The 19,645-nt window shown below is 38.5% G+C and overlaps 1 protein-coding gene across 2 annotated transcripts; it reads right to left on the bottom strand.

The window, feature by feature from the left end:
- Nucleotides 1-2,591: 2,591 nt before the first annotated feature.
- Nucleotides 2,592-18,520, bottom strand: LOC121903811 (TNF receptor-associated factor 2-like). 2 transcript variants are annotated; one of them, XM_042421201.1, is made up of 10 exons: nucleotides 17,938-18,520; nucleotides 15,115-15,193; nucleotides 14,503-14,601; nucleotides 13,827-13,988; nucleotides 13,536-13,610; nucleotides 13,329-13,403; nucleotides 10,874-11,356; nucleotides 10,312-10,489; nucleotides 10,040-10,188; nucleotides 2,592-2,696 (listed from the first exon to the last, which is right to left on the bottom strand). In XM_042421201.1, exons 1-10 carry the CDS (start codon nucleotides 18,123-18,125, stop codon nucleotides 2,595-2,597), a joined length of 1,590 nt encoding a protein of 529 aa, XP_042277135.1. In that variant the 5' UTR covers nucleotides 18,126-18,520; the 3' UTR covers nucleotides 2,592-2,594. The 2 variants fall into 2 exon arrangements, with proteins under 2 accessions (XP_042277135.1, XP_042277134.1); XM_042421200.1 differs by having other exon boundaries at nucleotides 2,592-8,687; nucleotides 17,938-18,516.
- Nucleotides 18,521-19,645: the final 1,125 nt, after the last annotated feature.

The following is a 19,645-nucleotide window of genomic DNA, read 5'->3' as shown; positions in this document are numbered from 1 at the left end:
CTCTGCAGGTAAAAATATCCTGAACGATGAACACTGTAGCAATCCTATCCCGGTGAAGCTAGTTATTTAACAACGAAGACAACAACTCCCGTGATCCCTTGCTACTTCACACCGTCGTCACACTCCGTCTTTTGTTATTGTTTTGAATGAGACGCCTAGCGGCTGAAATTACATATTGTGCCTTTAAGTGATACAAGTGACATTGTCATATAACAGTTGTTGGTATGAGGGAAAGGACACTCCTGTAAGAAATATGGGTCTGCCCAGATAGATCTGAGGGCCTTTTTAAGGGGAGAGTTGTTGCTTTAGAGGTATAGCAGTAAGTAAAGAGGATGTCTGTGCAGCTGTGTGCACATAAGCATGTCTCAAGTTGAGGTCACTTGAGTTAAGCCAGTTAAGATAACTTTGATTTTTTTTTCTTTTTTCTTGAGACACTGGTCTGAATAAATCACCTTTTTAGTGATTGGACGAGTCTGAGTTTGCCTCCCACGTGCCTTGACACTGTGGCTAAGTTCCCTCACATAATAATAAACAGTTTTTTCTTCTCCAGGTCTGTAAAACTGCTTGAGTGAAACAATCTCAGTAAGACAAATCACTGTCAGTCACATGCAACCTGTGACAGGGGCTTGCAAGTAGACATTAGTTTGCTTTTAATGACAAAAGGTTGTGTCGTTTATCAAACTACCCTGTCTGTGTAGGTCTCTGTGGAAGCTATCAGCTTCTCAATCACTCTTCCAGACTCAGTCCCTGTCAAAGGAGCAGGTGATGTACTGAAATGCATTCAAGGTCTCCTTGTAGCCAAGGCAACCAACTCTGGAAGTTATGAATATGACTTGTTAGTCACACATAGCAACAAAGTGGCCCCAAAAGAACTGTAGCTGTAGCCGGTCTGTAACAAACTTGTTTACCAGCAGTTGACATGCTCCCATGCACTTTGTCCTTAAGGTCCCATTTTACTCATTTTGTGTTTTATGTGATGTGCTGTTTAGTCAAAACATGTAATCTTATTTTTTTAATCAGTCAAATCTAATATACCTATAATATATAAATAGATATGGATGGGAATTTTGTTAAAATGGAAACAAAAAACCCCAAACTGGAACAGGAAAGAAACTCAAAGATGGAGATAATTATTACCACATTAAGTGCAGACAAGGATGCAAGAAGAGTTATTGCGTATAAAATGAACGCTAACTTTATTCTTGTGGCTGGCACATCTGATAAGTTCATAAAAATAAAAAAAACGTGGTGTAATATCCTATCACGTTTAAACAAATGCAAACAGTAGGCTACAAGAACAGTATCCTGAGTTACACGTTGTTTTATATAAAATCATCATGACCTTGCAGATTGCAACAAACTAAATACCCCTCCCCTTTAGAGTGTTTGGTTTGGTAATGAAAACACAATTCTTATTGTCAGGTGATTATACACTAATTAAAATATACTTATGAATATTATATTCCTTTCTACCAATAGCTTCTCTAATCTTACACACTGGTCCTTTAATCCATTTTTGAATAAAATTGATTTATAACATTGTTTAGGTATCTGTCAAATATTTCCATCAGTACGTGAGAGCTAACAGAGTTACAGCATATTTTAATATGTGTTATGCTGCACCTTGAGAATAAAGATGTACTTTATTTATTACCCACATACAAACAGAGGCCTGCTTCATTTATGGATGATTGAAAGTCTGTTGTTAGAAAAAACCTGGCATCAACACATAATTAATGTTAGACTACCACCTGCTTGTGTTTGTGAAGAACAAATCTGTTCTGGTCCAACAGGCCAAAGTTAGAATTTACATATTTAAATATACTGTCATTTTTGGTAGGTTTATTATGCACTGTTAGCGTGACATAAGCATGGTTTAAATGCCTCTCCTGGTGTTGGGGCAGTATTAGATGTTACTGTAACAAGCTAATATTCTGGGATCTACATGAACCTTGTGTTTATTTTGTCATCTAAGATAGATTTGTGAAAAAATATGTAAAGTTGTGAAAGTCAAAAATGTAGCTTTCATGTGCTTTTCCTACTCTGACATGTGAAAACGTGTCTTGTGTAAAAAGGGAATATTCTCTGAGATGATCAAACACTGGCATGCTGCAGCTGTGTGTGTGTATGCATGTGCGTTGTGCGCCCCCATGTGGTAAAATAGAGTTAATCAAAGCTGTAAGCAGCAAATGTGTCAACACTTACATTATAAAATGGAGAAACAGTCCACTTCTTTGCATAGAGGGCATCTTTAAACCTTTAATAAAACAAAACTAAATACAAATATGGAACAAATTTCCTGTAGTACAAAGAGTTTACTAACACACGACTTACTATCCACACAATGTAGCAGAGAGAACAACAAATAGATTGCAGTTTGATGTCATTGCTACAGATGAAGGCTCTTCATCTTAATCTCAACATGGGCTTCAGAGGATTCATACACAGAGAAATAGATTTGTAAATAAATCAAACATCAAACTGAGCTGTTTCAGTTTGACAACTCTGACATGGTATTTGAAATACATACATCACATTGACATATTGTTTATTCTGTTGCAATAACAGTGAGGAAGTGTGGCATTTCTGACAAGTCAATATCGCTGATTCAGCATAACATCAACCAGCTCGAATGTGATCTCGTTCCTCAGCTGGAGTCTTGTGAAGGTTCTGTCCAATCCATTAAACAGGTCAAGCTACAGCGGGGGAAACAGACATATGCGTATGTATGCCTGTATGTGACATTTAGCAGATGGAAATGCAATGTGAAGCCCTTTTGTTATGTTCACCAGCTATGAATAATTCTGAAATCCCAGCCCACATCAAGTAACACGTTTTACAAGAAAGAGCAAAGAGAAACATCCGTACAGTACTGCCAGGCTGCATCTACGAGCAAGAATCAGCACATAGGGCCCAACAAATGTAGCAGCTAATTTATTTGAGGCCGCGGTCATACATGCAAAATGTAGTCTACATAATGTGCAACGATAACAACGTAGTCTAAAGAGGAAAAAAAGAAGAGATATGTTTCTATCATGTCAAGATAATCAAACATTTCTGCAGAAACGGCCTCTCGAGGTCAGACTGCAGATGCATGTTGTCTCTTGCTGATGGTCACAATCAGCCAAACAAACCAAACATGCTTTTAAACTGTCTCAACATACTGTACAGTATATTTTTTTTGAAATTAATGCAATCTATATATTATTTAGATATGTTTAACTTTCTCACAGCGGCACACACCTCATCAAACTTCAGCATCACCAAAAATGATATCACACACTCACAGTAATGCTCCTAAGCTGTATATATATACAGTATATAGTTCATGAAATCATAAAAAAATAAAATGCTGGTCCACAACATGAACCAGTGCTTGATATATGTATTTTTTCCTACTGAACCATCTCATGCACAGAGAGGTTTCAGTATATATGTTGAGAGGTTTAAAAGCATGTTGTACATGTTTGGATGAAAAGGCCGATATTTTGACTTCATTGAATCTACAGTATAGTTAAAGTAAACACTGTATAACATTCATTCGTTCTATGTCTGCAAAGGGACAATGGAAACATTCTTAGTCACTTAGATTTCATCACATCAAAGGGCCCAGGCGAGGGGGCTTCATCATTGACAACAATAAGAAATTAAATATATACTGCGCAAAATCAAAAGTTTCACATTTTGGTAGTTTAAACTCACATGAAAGCACATCCACAACTCAGTGGGCTCATGAAACATAAAAAAGGTACAGGCACTTCTTTTTCTGTAAAAAGTAGGTCAGTTCAAAGCTGTAAGGAAAGCCAAAAATAGGAAAATATAACGATAGCATCAACGATTTCCTCAACCATATCTAATATGTCTGCTCTGCTGTCATCAAGAGGCCTTCCTGTCTCAGTTCCAGCCTCCACATGTCTGAGGGCTACACCCCATATGGAAATATAACTCGGTGTCTTCACAAAGTGTTCAACGATCCCAATGTTTTCTGCATTTAGTAATGTTGCAGTGGAGGTGCAGCCAGCACTCTCTCTATGTCTTTTTGATATGTTGCTACAATTTGAAGGGAATCCTCATGTGGTCAAGATTTAGAGAGAAACACATCAGACTGTATACGTCCCCAAAGATATCAGTGCATGTCACAACAGAAACAACCCCTGAAGAAATGAAAACCATAACATGAGTCATAGTGAGGAGTCTAAAGGCCTCGGTATACTTAAAACTAAGTGCTTGTCGGATTGTCTGACAGCACCCGAAACAAAATCTCTGAAGGTGGAATTAGCTGCATCTGAGGTCTGAAAGCTCCCTCAAGCTCTCCTTTTTCATTCTTCACACAGTACTTAGGTCACTTTTCGTGTGTACAACCAAGAGAAAGACCATGAATGCCTTTGAGGAGAGTGTGCAACATTATGTTTTCCCCTTTTGTAGGATTCATCTCATCGAGCCTACAAAGAAACAAATAAGAGTTGGTGGAGAGAGATCAGAGAGGCAACGGGATGCAGCCAGGAAGACTGTCATGGTTGGGTGACACCTCATACAAACTAGGTTGTTTCAAGCATACTGCACCCTGGTCTGGCAAACTGGCTCACAATTGCGACATGGAGCAACTGCTGAAGCCAATCAGTCCACAGCAATAAAACATGCCACTTGTTGCAGTGTCACTACAGACCCTTTGCCCCTCCGATCCCCACTGAACAGCAGAGGAAAGCTGGTTTTATTCTTGACACCAGGTGTTAACAGGAGTCCCGCTGTAGATGGTAGGTTTTAATGTACAATCGAACAAGGGATGTCACTTGATAACACTACTGCAACACTACTGTAGAAGCACGTATTATACACCATCAGGCTCTATTATGTTTCAAATATATTCCCAAGAAATTTCTCTTATTTACCTTGTGATAAAGAGCATCGATGGCCTAACCACATACTTATAGAACTCGAGTGACATCCAGGTAAACGTTATTTCGCATTATTTTTTTATTTGTCTCATTACTGAATAGGAGACTATAGCCGTGCAATTGCCGTGTTTATGTTCATTAATAGAAAGTGACGATCAAAGTGAGCAGCATGTTGTTGCAAGATGTGTGTTACTAAATAGGAGTGGGTTACCGACCCTTTCTTCAACCTGCCAATCTCCATCGGTATCGGTGTTCCAACTGCAAACCTCAATAAAAGGTACACATCTGTTCACCCAGCGTTATTTTAAGTCAACACGGAAGCTGTGTTAGCTACTGCTAGGGGCAGTTGACCTTTTCATGATGATCAAGAAAAGGATATTCCATTCATGGCCATCAGATCATAATAAATATATATATAACATAAAAATAAATACCCTGCATATCAGTTTTACTGAAAACCTTCAGGATGAAGTTGAACGGAGAATCTGTTTAGTTTTAGTCATCTTAGTTTAGCATGTTAGCATGCTAACATGCTAATTGTCCTGTAACACAAAGTACAGCTGAGGCTAATGGGAAAAGTTTTACAAGCATGAAGTTGTAAAACTAAATATTAGATGCACAGACATTTTAGATCTAGATCAAAGTTATTACAATTACTCCTGAGGGGAACATGAACGTCTGTGCCAAATTTCACTGTAAACCATCCAATAGTTGTTGAGACATTTCACTAAAAAAAAAAAAAAAAAAAGTGATCTGATCTGGCAGCACCAGAGGAAAATCCAGAAGATCACCAAAGTCATTATGATTCATCTTCTGGGGACCATAAATGTCTGTACGAAATTTCATGGCAATCCATCTTATAGTTGTTGAGATATTTCATTCTGGACAAAGGTGGCGGACCGGCTCACCGACCAATCCTAGAGCTACGCTGTTAGCATTGCTAAAAACAGGAATTAAATACTTTGTGAGGACACTGCAGTGGACATATTTTTTGATATACCTCTCATGTGGGTATCCAGGTACAAAATCACTGCACAAATATATTTAATATTCAAGTTTGGACATTTCAATATTTGTACGTATGCATGTTATAAAATATTACAAATTGCTAAAATGAAAATGAAAATATCCTTAGTAAGATGGTCAAAGAACTGTTTTATATGCAGACAGCAAATATTGAAATATAGCCAAAGTCTAATATCAAAAGATATTTATTGAATCTATAAGAACTTGTATGCAAATATATGCTTTATTTCTAATAAAATATGTTATATTTCCATTTGGGCAAATCAGCTTGACTACCATCGCTGTTATAGTTTCCTGGACACAGCCACAGTTGCAAGCTACGGTGCATCTTCCACAGATCCAACATGCAAACAAACACTGCAACTAACAGCAAAGAATTGGAACAGTACGCACACACACGCACAACAACATTCACAACTTAAATACTGCACTCAGAATTCATGGAATTCAAGCAATGTCCACCGCCACAAATGATTACCAATGAACACAGGACTTGAGAGTTGGGAGGCATAGATGTTAAGAAAGAGTAAACAAGTTCAAAATCCCTACTGCACTACAAACTGTGTGCAAAGCTGAGCGATATTGTGAAGGCTACATGGGCATCACACTGTTATTGGAACTCCACATTTGTAAATGCAAAAACTGCAATTGAAAGAACATTAATGGTCAACACAACGTCAGGCAGTACAGCCAACAGTGAGCACAAGCGCCTAGACCTGCTTGATCTATCGCTGTGTTTGTAGTCTGTTTAAATCTACATCGCTACGGTGTCACTGGTCTAAGGCTCATAATTTTCAGTTTTTTTTTTTATTTTCAAAAACAAAAAGAAAAATCTGGGAATTTATTGGTGTTTGAAATTTCAAACTTTAAAAATACAAAAATACAATACAAAAACCCAGGTGAAAATCGATAACAAAAATACTATTTGCATCACAAGCACTTTAGTTTGACGTTTGTTTGTTTTTTTTTAAAGCTGCACTATCAATATTTTTTATATTAACAATGGGGCAAATGACTACATGTGACATGAAATGAGTCACTCATAGTGACATACCTACAGACAGTTATCAGTTTCCCTCAGCTCTACGGTGTGTTTTAGCTTCGTTTAGCTAATCGTTTTGGTTTTACAACCTGTAATTTTACCGTTTTGGTTCAGTCTCTCACCAGTTTTTTTCTTGCAGCGGCTCACAGCTATTTCAAGTGAAAAAGCTCTGATAAAGCCGCTGTACACTACCTGTCACAGCACTAAACGGCAGAGGCAAAGTTAGCCACTAGCTGGTAAACAGCGGAGCATTTAGCAGATAAATATGATCAGATGATATTTTTTCTCAGGGGTTGGTGGAGACCAAAACAGAGCTAAAAAGGAGAGTGAATATTGTACTTACATTTATCTGGTCACCAGAAACACAACTGCAAATGAATGCTAATGCTGCTCTGCTGGATGTGTTAGCTTGCTAACAAATGAGCCAGAGCAACTGTACAAGGCCATGGTATGTCAAACGTGTAATTTTTAGCTTGTTCTGCCCCCAAGTGACAAATAAAAAACTTGATGCAGCTTTAATTATTTTTGAGGGACTCTGGGCCATAGCTAGCAGCTGATTGGTGTCCCTGCCCCCCCCCCCATTTTTGTACTCCCTCTCTAATACTTAAATCAACATATGAGCTGCCCTTTTTATGAGAAGACCATATTTACTTGCAGCAGGAAACATCAACCTTTGAACATGAGGGGACATAAAATAGGGATTAAAATAAGTTCTTGTGAAAAACTGAACATGATAAGCCTCATCTATGGTGCAAGAAGCCATATGATGATCACTAGAGATTAGAGACATTACAGTCATCTTAGTTGTCTACTTAGCATAATATTCTATGTAGGTCTTACTGTGTTTTCAGACAGAATGCAAAGCGAATTTTAAGGGCGGCGCGATTGCATACAAATTCAATGGAAAGACTTGAGTGGACGCAAATTTGCCCAGATGTGAATACACGTCCGTGTTAGTTGATAATGTCTCAACTTGAGCAAAATAATTACAGAGCGGGTCGGTGTGCCCGTTGCTAGCTAGTTTACAGCTAATGTACAGTTTGTATTTTGGCAAATAAATACAAACGGTCCAGCAGTCAAATACGCGCAAATGAGGCAAGGTGAAAATTTGCTTCATGTTCTGTCTGAACACACCTTTAGGATGCGTCTATCAGCTGAAATGCTGCGTGAGGGTCAAATAAACAACTGTCACCAGACAAATACTGGCATATGTGTTGTGTTCACTCGCCCAGTCACTTTGGTAGGTAATATTTTTGTTGAATAAAAAGTGTTTGATTGGTAAAATAGTTACAGTGGCTAAGGAAGACCACCAGCCACAGTGGCTAGTGGCCAAAAAAAGTTAGTTTCCCGCTCTGGTCTTGCATATTGCCACCAACAATCCAATACCAAATGAACTAGACAGACCCCAAAGAGAAATGCCAGTCACTGGTGATAAAAATGCCTGCTGATTCAAACAGGTTAGTAGCAACAAAAGGCAGGGTTGGATTAATGCCCTCATCTTTTGCCTAGAGCCCGGTGAGGTCTACAATGGCCTTGATGAAGATGGTGTCGTCACGAATGTAGGAGTTTTTAGAGTCCAGCTTGGAGAGCGGACAGAAGAGCGGGCAGCCACTGGCGATGTTCATATCGCTGACGGGCCTCTGGAAGGATGAGGAGGAGATGTCGGGCCGGAAGGCATCGATTATGTGCTCCCTGTTGTTCTGGTCGAGCAGCATTAGGGTGACCTGGGTACAGATGTTAGCCAGAGTCTAGCCTTACAAAAACTGGAGCTCACCTACTAATGCACTTCCAGAAGCTAGTTATAAAGTAATATGGTTAACATTGTATTCAAAATTAACAATGGCTCATAGAAGGTAAATCAAATTAATAAAAAAAAGACTTAAATCAGAAACTAATTTAAAAAAATAAAATCAAAAAAGACCTACATGGTACTGTACTTTTGGATTTTAAAATCATCTAAAAATAAAGCCAAAAGTCACCTGCAGGTCAAAACGATAAACTAATTTTTATATCCAGTGTGTATGAAATATTGTGCATGTTATACACCAGTAGCTTTGTTCTTGAGAGTTAGATGTAAAGACTGATACCGGTCTCATGTCTGTATGTGAAGTAGGGAGCTGCAGTATGGATATATAGCATAATACTGTTTAACAAAATACACCTACCAACACATAGAAAAGGTTGCTAAATAAGATGTTCCTTGTTTTCATAAACTGTTCATAAAAATTATGTTAGCTAAGAAATAGTTCCAGCATGTAACTTCTCTTACATTTCTATTTGTGCACAGGTTACACAAACAGGATACAACGTGTTAATAAGTGAGCTGTAGAGGTGTCGGTAGGCATATTTTTCAACTCTGGACAGAGCCAAGTCAGCAGTTTTCCCCGTTTCCTGTGTTTCTGGTAAGGTAGGCTGTTAAAATACATCCTGATTCCAGCTCCGCATTTAGCGCACAGACCTGAGAGTCGGATCAATCATCTCCTCTCACTCTCAGAAAGAAAGGAACTGAGCGTAATTCCCAACTACGCAATATGTCTTTGATGTTTGAGCTTCACTGTGCAGAATGATGTTTGTGCAGAGTTTGACACTAAATTAAATCTGATTTAAGACATGTTCAGAGCAGAACTTTGTGATATCACAGCTAGTGTAGAAGCCAATCCTAGTCCGAAATGCAACTTAACACTTAACATTTGGAAACATGAAATTTGCCACATACACAGACTCTTCAGTCAAATAGGAGACTTCAGAGTCCAGTGGGTGAACTTTTGAAAAGACACACATTTTTATGTTTACAGATTCTGGAGGTTTCATTGAGGGAAAAGGAGTAAATTTATATTATATATTTAACTAGGTAATTGGAATTTTTAGTGGAAATACATTATTGTTCAGAGGATTATTGTTATTTGTCTTAAATCACGTCTGGTTGGGATCTTTAAGCATTTCTTTTCATGTCAGGCCAGTACATTAAACCTATTTGAATAATATAATATAGTTTTATATGCATATATGTATATATCCATTTCAAGCTAATTATTTGTGTCATTATGTCTGTCTGCAAGGTGGAGATCCTGATTACCTTCTGATTAAAAGGCCACTTGAGGAGTGCATCACTGTGTCCTCTCATCACCACAAAGAACAGAGATAAGTGGGTGCCTCGTCCGGTTCCGTCACCGTTCAGGTAGATCCGCAAACACATTTTGTAGCCGTATTTACTGGTATAAAAGGCTGGAAAACATATTAATGTGTGTTATTCACTGCAAGAAGTGGACAATCTTTAATTAGAAAGATTTCTCATCATCAACTGTCTGAATTATAACTCAGATGTTGGTCGTCATGTGAAACTGTTACCAGGAGAGAACATAGCAGGGGCGCGGCCGGCCACGGCGTCCTGCCTCTTCTTGGTGAAATCAGAGATCTTCCAGACAAAGATGCCGTCATACGTGGCTGCAGACATCTCCCTCATTTTCCCTTCCATCTCCACGATGGACAGGTCCCTCAGACTCACAGTCCTCTCCAGCTGACGAACCTGCAGCACAAACAAGCCTGTTCAGATGATGCTCGCTGTCGAGTAGATGTAGTTTAATGTAACAAGCTAACACCTGAATAATAATTATAATATTATAATAATTCTACTAAATATAGGTGACAGTTGTTCTATGGATCATAGTGCAATCATTTACGAAACATTTGGATTATGTTGAAGATGTTTTGAGAAATATATTAAACCCTTTTTGACTGACAGTGATGAGAACATACCGACAAAGTGACCATTTAATATTCTCTAGTGTTACTAGCTATATTTTAATTCCTGTTGCCTTGACAATATAATGTCCCACTGGGATCATTAAGATTTCATTTAATGCAGTGAGATCCACCACTGGACTGTATGTCATTATTGTCATTTTGTCACCTTGTTGTTGAGGATCTCGATCTTGTCCTGGTCCAGTCTATGTTGGCGGTTGTAGGCCTCCATGGTGGTGCAGGAGCGCTCCATCTCTCGGTTGAGGACGCAGACGATGTTCTCGAATGTGCTCACTTTAAGCTCCAGTTCCTGGCAGCGCCGGCTCAGCTCGGCCACCTTGGTCTTTTCGCTCTGGAGCTGCAGTTCCAGGGCGGCGCCCATGGCGCTGGGCAGCGGCGTGAAGGAGGTGGTCAGGGTTGGGGCACATGCACCCTGCACGGGAGCTGCCACACACCCACCCAGCTGGCTCATCTTCATCTCTAGGTCCCTGAGGGACTGGTGGAGCTCCTGCAGCTTGTGGCTGGCCACCTCCAGGCTCTGGGGTTGCAGGCTCTCCAGACTCACCTTGATGCCCATGATGAAATGCAGGAGCAGGTTGAGGTGTTCGTACGAACACTGCCGCTCATGGTCATGGATCTTCTCTTTCTCCACCTTTGGGCAAAAAAAAGATACAAGCACACACAATACACATTACCAACACAGACAATATTCTCATCCGTTACATGTGGATGACAATGATGTGTGACACTGAGCCATAAGCATACAGCAAAGAAATCATGGAGCTAATGATGGATAAATACACTATTCAAAGTATTCATCCCCACAGTTTTCCATGTTTTATTATTTAAGCACAATGACACTGAACAACAGAAATGCTTTGATATTAAAGTGAAAATTGAAATATAAAACATAACTATTAACCCCCTTTACCATCATCATCATACTTTTGGTTGCATATTAAGCTGAAAGGAGACTAGCTACATGTAGTGAAGGTAAGAAACTAATCTTAGGAGAAATAAACCTGCATCTGGATGGTTCAACGGCAGATTAGTCAGTTTTCTGTCAAAAACTACAGGATGAAGACAAGAAATCTGGTCCAGAATAATGTGAATTAAAAGGACCATTCAAGGGAAGAATGCAAGAAAATGAACAAGGCACTGAATATGCCTTTATGCCTGTATGCATATTGGTACAGTAATAAAACTGATCAATCATTAAAAAAAAAACACCAGACAAAATGCAGCACAGCTGTTAATCTGGTTTGAAAACTGGGTAATCTTACGACTATTGAAAAAACTCACAGGACATCCTGGCTAGTGATGGTTTATAGTCTACCACAGGTGCATTCTGTGGTCTGTTGACCTGATCTGATACTAAGCACAGCACATGAGCAGAAACATAGCATCCCCTGCTGCACACCCTGCAGAGACTGTGAAAGAAAAGGTCAGATGATCCTGGAGGACAACCTGCTGCAGGAGAACTTCCATTTGGACTGATATTTATATTTCAGTATTATATCAATGCCAAACATCAGAACAACAGCACTAATGAGTTAGAGCCCAGATCTGTGGCTGGACTTCCTACACCTCCACACACTGATAGAACATGAAAATTCATTCTTGACTTTGGAAACTGCAGTTTAACAAGAAAAAAAAAGGAAAAGTGAACTCCAGGCGGTGCATATGTGAAAAAGTTATATAAAACTAAGAAGCTGTGTGAAATCTGATACAAGTGTAAAAAGTTAAAAAATCTGGGAGTGTGGAGTTAGAAAGAAGTGACCAGACCTCCTCGTCTCTGCTGGAGGCTAACAGCTCCAGGCTACATTAGCTGCTACTAGCATAACACACCCGAATCTCCGACAGAATTGTTGGTGGTCGAGTTGCATTCTGGGTAATGTAGGCACCAGCTTTTGACAAGGAAGAAGAATGCATGGATTTAAAAAAAAAAAAAAAAAGACGCTATCTCTGGTTCTGCTGCAATGTGCAATGCTAAATCAGTGAAGTGCTCTTTTAACTCAAGCTTTTTCCTTACTAGCTTTCAACTCCATCTCACCATCTTCTTCAGTCTGCTTTGTTAAATTATTTGATCTCAATTTCACAACATTTTGTAAAGATGAATAGTGGGAAAGCTGCAGTGTCCAGATATTCATAGTTAGAATTTCTTCTGTAATTTCTACTGTAATACAGACTTGCAGGGGTCAACACTGCAATCACAGTTCTGTTGATCAGTGTCTGAACGCAGCGACTTCATGTGTTATTGTAGAACAGTAACACATGAAAAAGTCCATGTTTGATGAATACTTTCTATAGGTATTGTGCATACACACACATGAGCTTCATACTCAACAACATATAATTAATTTACAGGCATGTAGCAACCAACTATTGAATAATGTAATACCTTGGCAAAATAAGGAATCTTCCTCTAAATGGTGAAAATATAATAACAACATGATATATAGTTATTAGTCAAAACATCAGTCTGAAAATTGTATCTTACAAACTCTTTCTATCCACTAAGTGGGTTATTTTGTTGATTTTTGCCAAGTTATTAAATAATCCAGCACTTCTTACATTAGCCATTGTTACACATACAGCAAATTATGACAAAAATGTCTACTTACAGACGTATCGCAGCCAACAACATGAAATCTGCATGGTGCTTTAAATTTACTGCAGAACTTAATATGGTCCACATACTGCAAAACAAAACAAAAAAATGAAAGAAGCTAATGATGTATAGAACACTGTGTACCTGGCTAAATGAGAGTAAATGAGATCAATCTAACAGAATTATGAAAAATCACTTTAAAAACAAATATCTGGCATACCTTTTCTCTGGGAATCTTTTTCTTTGCACAACCTTCACAAATCATCGGGTACTTTGGACAGATTTCATCATGAGCCTTAAAAAAAAAAGACAAAAGATTAGCTCAGTTTGAAATATCTCATCCTAGATAAGTAAATATATTTTAAAGGTGCAAAGTTCTCTTAAAGGTTTTGCTTTTAATTCATAATATATATTGATTATAACATCAGTTGCAGGTATCGTGTTACAGTATTACAAGATGATATATCTCTATAATAAATCCATATACCTGGACCAAACTAGCACATCTCACCTTGATGTTCTTTAAGAGAAAGGGTTCTTTGCAGTATTTGCAGTTGAGTGTCCTCTCTGGACATTCTCGCTCATTGTGCCGTTCCTGTTCGTTGGCTCTCATCAGCTCTTTACAGGAAGGACACAGGATGATCATGAAGTCACAGTGGCCCTCATGGCTGACCTGCAGGTGACAAAAATACAGCAAAAAATACTTTAAAAAAAAACTAAATAAAAAATAAAACATGCTGACCACACTGTCTATCCGTGCTAGTGACAGATCCAGTAGTGATTGACCAATATTAAATCATTAATTACTGATAGTACACAAAATGAACAGCAGTATTTTATGATATTATAAAATATTTTATTTTATGATATTAATTCAAATGCGTTTTTTGGCTTTTTGTAACTGTGAAGCACTTTATAACCCTGCTTTTGAAAACTGCTATAAAATCAAGTTTTACTTCATTAATTACTTACAATCTTATCTAAATGAGCTGCTCAGACTGAATGCAGGTTTCTTTGCAGTAGCCAATGTATTTACATTCAGAAATTAGTTTTTATTAGTAGTGACGGATTTAGGTCACCTAGCTAAACACGAGGGATTCACAGGAAATCAGCCTCAGTGTTTTTCACCGTGTAAGTGTACTAAATGACTGCTAATGCAAACAGAACATCCCGCTGCTGCTGCCCACCTCAAATTCTTTGATAGTCCCCGTCCATGTGCAGCCTTCATTGGGACAGACGGCTGCCAAGGCCTCCACTTCTCTCCGGGCTGCATTGTCTGGAAACGCCTGGATGGAAAAGCAGAGATTGTTGTCGCTGGTTTGTGTCTTCGGTTACAGTCTGAAGGGTTGTGTTACCTACGAGCAACTCTGCATCAGTTTACTGAGGATCAGGATACTTGGAGCTCACTTTTCTCTTCTGGCTCTAATTTCTCCCCACACATATGGTCATTGTAGGGACACTGGACTATAGTTGCTCCATCTATTGTCTGAGCTGCCAAACATCATGAAGCAGTCACAAAGTTTTCGATCTGGGACAGTTTTTGTTGTGTTGGCGCTGTGCTCCGGCACAGTGGATTAGAAAACAAACAATGAGTGTGACGTTACAGTGCTGACTCTTTATATCTCTTTATGTTACTTAAAGGGTTTTTACATCCAGAAGAATTTTGGCTCTCATTCCCTGCAACCAAAAATACCAAACCTGGCTGAACTCTTCTCCTAATTACAAACTGTTCCTAATGTTAACAAAGTGTTGTATCAGTGCTGTATTTACTGTGACCATGAGAAACTCTGTGTACTTACACCACCCTGCTTGAGAATGGAGGTGGGTTCTTCAAACAAGTCCTCCTTGATGCACGCGCTGCATTTCTGTGGCCCAGAACTTGAAGAGAGGAAGGACACATAAATAAATGAACTGCATTATCAAGATGCTATCTACCCCGCGTCAGACAAGATACTTGATGTTACTTGAGCTGCAACTAACAATTATTTTCATTATTGATTCATCTGAATATTTTCTAGACTCATTTTTTGGTCTATTAAACATCAGAATTATTAAACTATTGAAAAATGTCTGTCACAGGTTCCCAAAATGGCAACAATACAGTATTTTATCTGACAATGATACAAAAACAGAGAGGCTGGAAGCAGAGAGTAGTTTAGATGTTTGCTTGAAAAATGTCAATTAACAATTCATCTATTATTTAAATGGTTGCCAATTACTTTTTGTCTATCAACTAAACAATTAATTGACTAATCCTTTCAGCTCTAGATTTGACTATATTCATTATTAAAACACTGTTAAACTCTGGCTGTGGTTGGTAGGCTTCTCTCATCTCGAACATATGACATCAGCATGACATCACGGTCGACAGCGGCGGGGTAAACTACAGCGGTGAAACAACGAGGACCCTCGACAAGAGACTGAATGAACAGTGGAAACAGATAACATTGGAAGTCTGTGAACATCAGACCTTAACCAGACACAGTATCCACTGGGAAAAGGTCAAAGGTCAACCACCAGGAGTCAGTGGATCTTTAAACAGAGACCCTCCTGCAACTGAGCTGCAACGATTAGTTGATTAATCAATACGTTGATCGACATAAAACCAACTGGCGACTATTTTGATGACCAAATCATTGTTTTAAATATCAACCTTTTACTGGGTCCAGCTCCTCTAATGTGAAGATTTGATGCTTTTACATAATAGTAAACTGTCTTTAGGCTTTGAAAAACTCAAAAATACGTTTGAGGATGTAAAAAAATAAACAGCAGATTCACTGATGATGAAATGAATCATTAGTTGCAGCTCCACCACTGCTGGTGGAGACCATGTTGAAAGCTCCAACTAACGGCAACCAGTTTACCTTGTGTTGAGATCATTTTATCATTGTATTGATTGTATTTGAACTAACGAGACACTGGTCTCGTTAGTTCAAATACAGCACCTGAAAATGTGGAAAAGCTTGAACCATTGTAGCAAAAGCTGTTCACATTTACATGCACACAAGAGAACAGATGACTGTGAAATTTGATAACAAGACATGAATAACATGTTAACATAGTCTGATTACTGTAAAATCTTGTTTACATGCAGATGTCAGTGATCAGTTATTACATTCTGCAAATGCATGACCATATTAACTTATTAAGAGGCTCTCTGGGGAAAGAAATCTGCTGCTGGGCCACATAGTGACATCAACCTCCCACCTCTGTGTCACTGCGTATGACAAGTTCCCAGAAAACCAATCAGCTCTCCTCTGGCAGAAATATTACAACCTGACCTCAGGTTTTCTGTCTGTCATTTAGTTGTGGTTATTTACAAGTTTATTTAGGAATATGCAGCATGTAATCACAATGTAAACCACAATAACTACAATAAAACTCAACACTGAGACCTTCTACACGACAGGGTAAGATCATAATTCCTTAGTATTTGTATTTTATATACTCCATAACAATGTCTAAATACAAAACTTGGACTTGTTATTGGGGTGGGGATGAGAGCGTCAACACAACTACATTTACACCGACAAAAACCTGATTTCTTGCCCATATAAGCAGTTTGATTATGAATTCTGTGACCTGAGAAAGTTCACCTGTATTCCTGATGCTACATTTCATTTACTTTATTCATTTGATGTATTTCTTTATTGCATTTACATACTTTACTGCACTTGTAGCTGTTAGTAAAAATGTGACTCCACTGTAATCATATAGAGCCACAGATTCTAGTGTAACACCTGTTTTGTAAGATTTTTTTTTGAATATGGGAATGACAGCAGTCATTAATCAGAATCATTTTACTAAACTAAAACTGAAAATGTTTCCATCATACACATGTAAGAAAAACAAACAACAACCAGCAATAAGCAAGCTTGTGTTCTCACTTCCAAATGCAAATAATAATAATACTAATAATAATAATAATAATAATAATAAAATAATAATAATAATAATAATAATAATGATATGGGAATATTCAATGTGCTCTTTCTCTATTATGATTGTTTAAAACATATTCTCGTCCCTGCTGCTGTTAAGCTAGAATGTAAAAATGTTATGATGTACATAGTGAATAAATTGGATGGATCATAATCAGGTCACTTATCTACAGTATTAATAAAGGTCATCCTAAACTACGATTAGAAATTGATCAGTTTAAGGTTCGCACGCTTATCGACAAATATACACACCGAGTGAAATATATTATAAAGACTTTAACAGTTGCCGGACCTTGTAGTAAATTCGGCATACATACTGAACTGATATGACAGTAATAAAAGACACTGTCAAGTTCAACTTGTGAAATGTACACGGCTAGCTCCGGCCAGCCTCACAGAGGTTAGCGGGACGAGACTGCGAGGACAGCACATCAACAGTGGAGATTTTATCGGGATAAAGTGGTTGTTGGTGAATCATATGTACGCCGAATTTTGCAGTGGCTCTTTGCAATTTTAACACCCTAACTTGTCTGTTTACTCGCTACCTGTGACAATAAACAGAGCAGCATTAAACTGAACGGTTTTAGAGGTAGGGTTGGTAACGAGCTCTGACTGCTCATATGTGACTGCTGCACATCTCACTGTTAGCTAGCTCGCTTGCAACCATGACACTACACTCACCTCACTATTTTGTTGAAACAGAACGAACAAAAGCGGTGACCACATTGGGCTTGCAGGGGCCTTCTCAGGACTTTCTGGCACGAATTGCACAAATGCTTGTCTTCGAGGTTGTTGGCCAGAATTTTCTTTGGGAAGCCAGGTTTGTTGCCTTCCAGGGAAGATGGTGGAGACGGCTCCTGTGCAGCCATTATTCCCCTTGAACAATATCGGGGTACTCAGCGGGGTGTGTTCAAGGCAGCACACACAGCTGAATGTGATTTTAGCAATATTCTCCAGCAACGACTCATTGCGCTTTTGCTATTTATTAAAATATGTATTCCTGCTCATGTTAACAACGCGTAATGATATGTGATCTTCATGCGCTTAGAAAAAAAATAGGACCAGACGCTTTAATGTGATAAAAGTGACAGCAGAGGATGCTACGTTCAGGTGCACTTCACTGAGTCTACCACTAGGCGCCGCAAGCACGAGGGAGCAGCATGCAGGCGAGGACGTTTATAGCCGGGATGAAGTGCTGTCATCCTGTCTGCAACGCACGAGCAAAGTGTTTCTGTTCGTGTGCGTGTGCGTGCGTGTGTGTGTGTGAGAGAGAGAGAAACAGAGAGAGAGAGAGAGAGAGAGAGAGAGAGAGAGAGAGAGAGAGAAATTATTTATATATTTGACGACAATGTTGCAATGTGATACATGTGCGTATATATGTTTGTTTGTATCTATTGTATTTTTAATTTGTAACTTTAATGTAGCTTTTACAATTTTTATTTTATTTGTACCTGCTGTTGTTGTCTTTTTATTTTTTATTTATTTATTTGTTTGGGTTTTTTGTGAATATCATCTGAAAAATGCATTGAACTGTCTATTTGGATATCTGTGAAGGAAATAATAAAAATCATAATTGAAAAAATGTTGCAATGTGATACATTCTGTTTACACATTCCCTTATTCTAGTAGATATTTACTTATAGTAGGCATTTTTTTGGTTTCTTTTTAGTTCACACTTGCTTTGGTAATGTAAACATATGTTTCCCATGCCAATAAAGCCCCTTTAAATTGAATTGAATGGAATGGAAGTGAAGTGAAGTGAAGTGTCTGAAACTTGATACTATATGCATTGTTATTGTGTGCTTCCATGTGGCCAATATCAAAATCATCAGTTTCATCTGGTAGAATATGAGAGATGTGAGTGACTTGTTTTCATCCTTGGTATGGATACTGGATTGGATGGTGTGAATATGATGGAGCAGGCCCAGCTGTTGCAGAGGAGCCAGTCAGTGTCCATCAAACCACTGTGGTTGAACTGAGCAGTTCACACTGCAATTATGAGGGGCAACTAATTAAAGGGTCACTTCTAATTTATCCAACTTACAAAAAGACATTGTTTTCGTACCTGCCATTAGTGGCACTATCTTGCAAATAGCTTCAGTATTATGTACTCAGATTTTGAGGATTCTTCTTCTGAGATTTTTGCTGCCACTCTAATTTTTATATACCGAATAAATACTCTATATCTCTATATACTCTTATATCTGCTCACGCTGATGTCTGTGGATTATCCTGAATAACAGGGACTTTGTTTTCTGTAAAGATACATTCCTGATGACTGTCTAAAGTGTAGGGAAAAAAACTCCCCTCATGTTCATTTAGTAGCTGCCCCGGGGCTTTTGGTTATATCACACGATCTTCATCATTAGATTGAGTTTGTCTAGTTATG

Source organism: Thunnus maccoyii, chromosome 9 (genome assembly GCF_910596095.1).
Source record: "Thunnus maccoyii chromosome 9, fThuMac1.1, whole genome shotgun sequence".
Lineage (NCBI taxonomy): Eukaryota > Metazoa > Chordata > Actinopteri > Scombriformes > Scombridae > Thunnus > Thunnus maccoyii.
The sequence above is the reverse complement of the archived record's forward strand: the minus strand, read 5'-3'. Positions and strand labels throughout refer to the sequence as shown.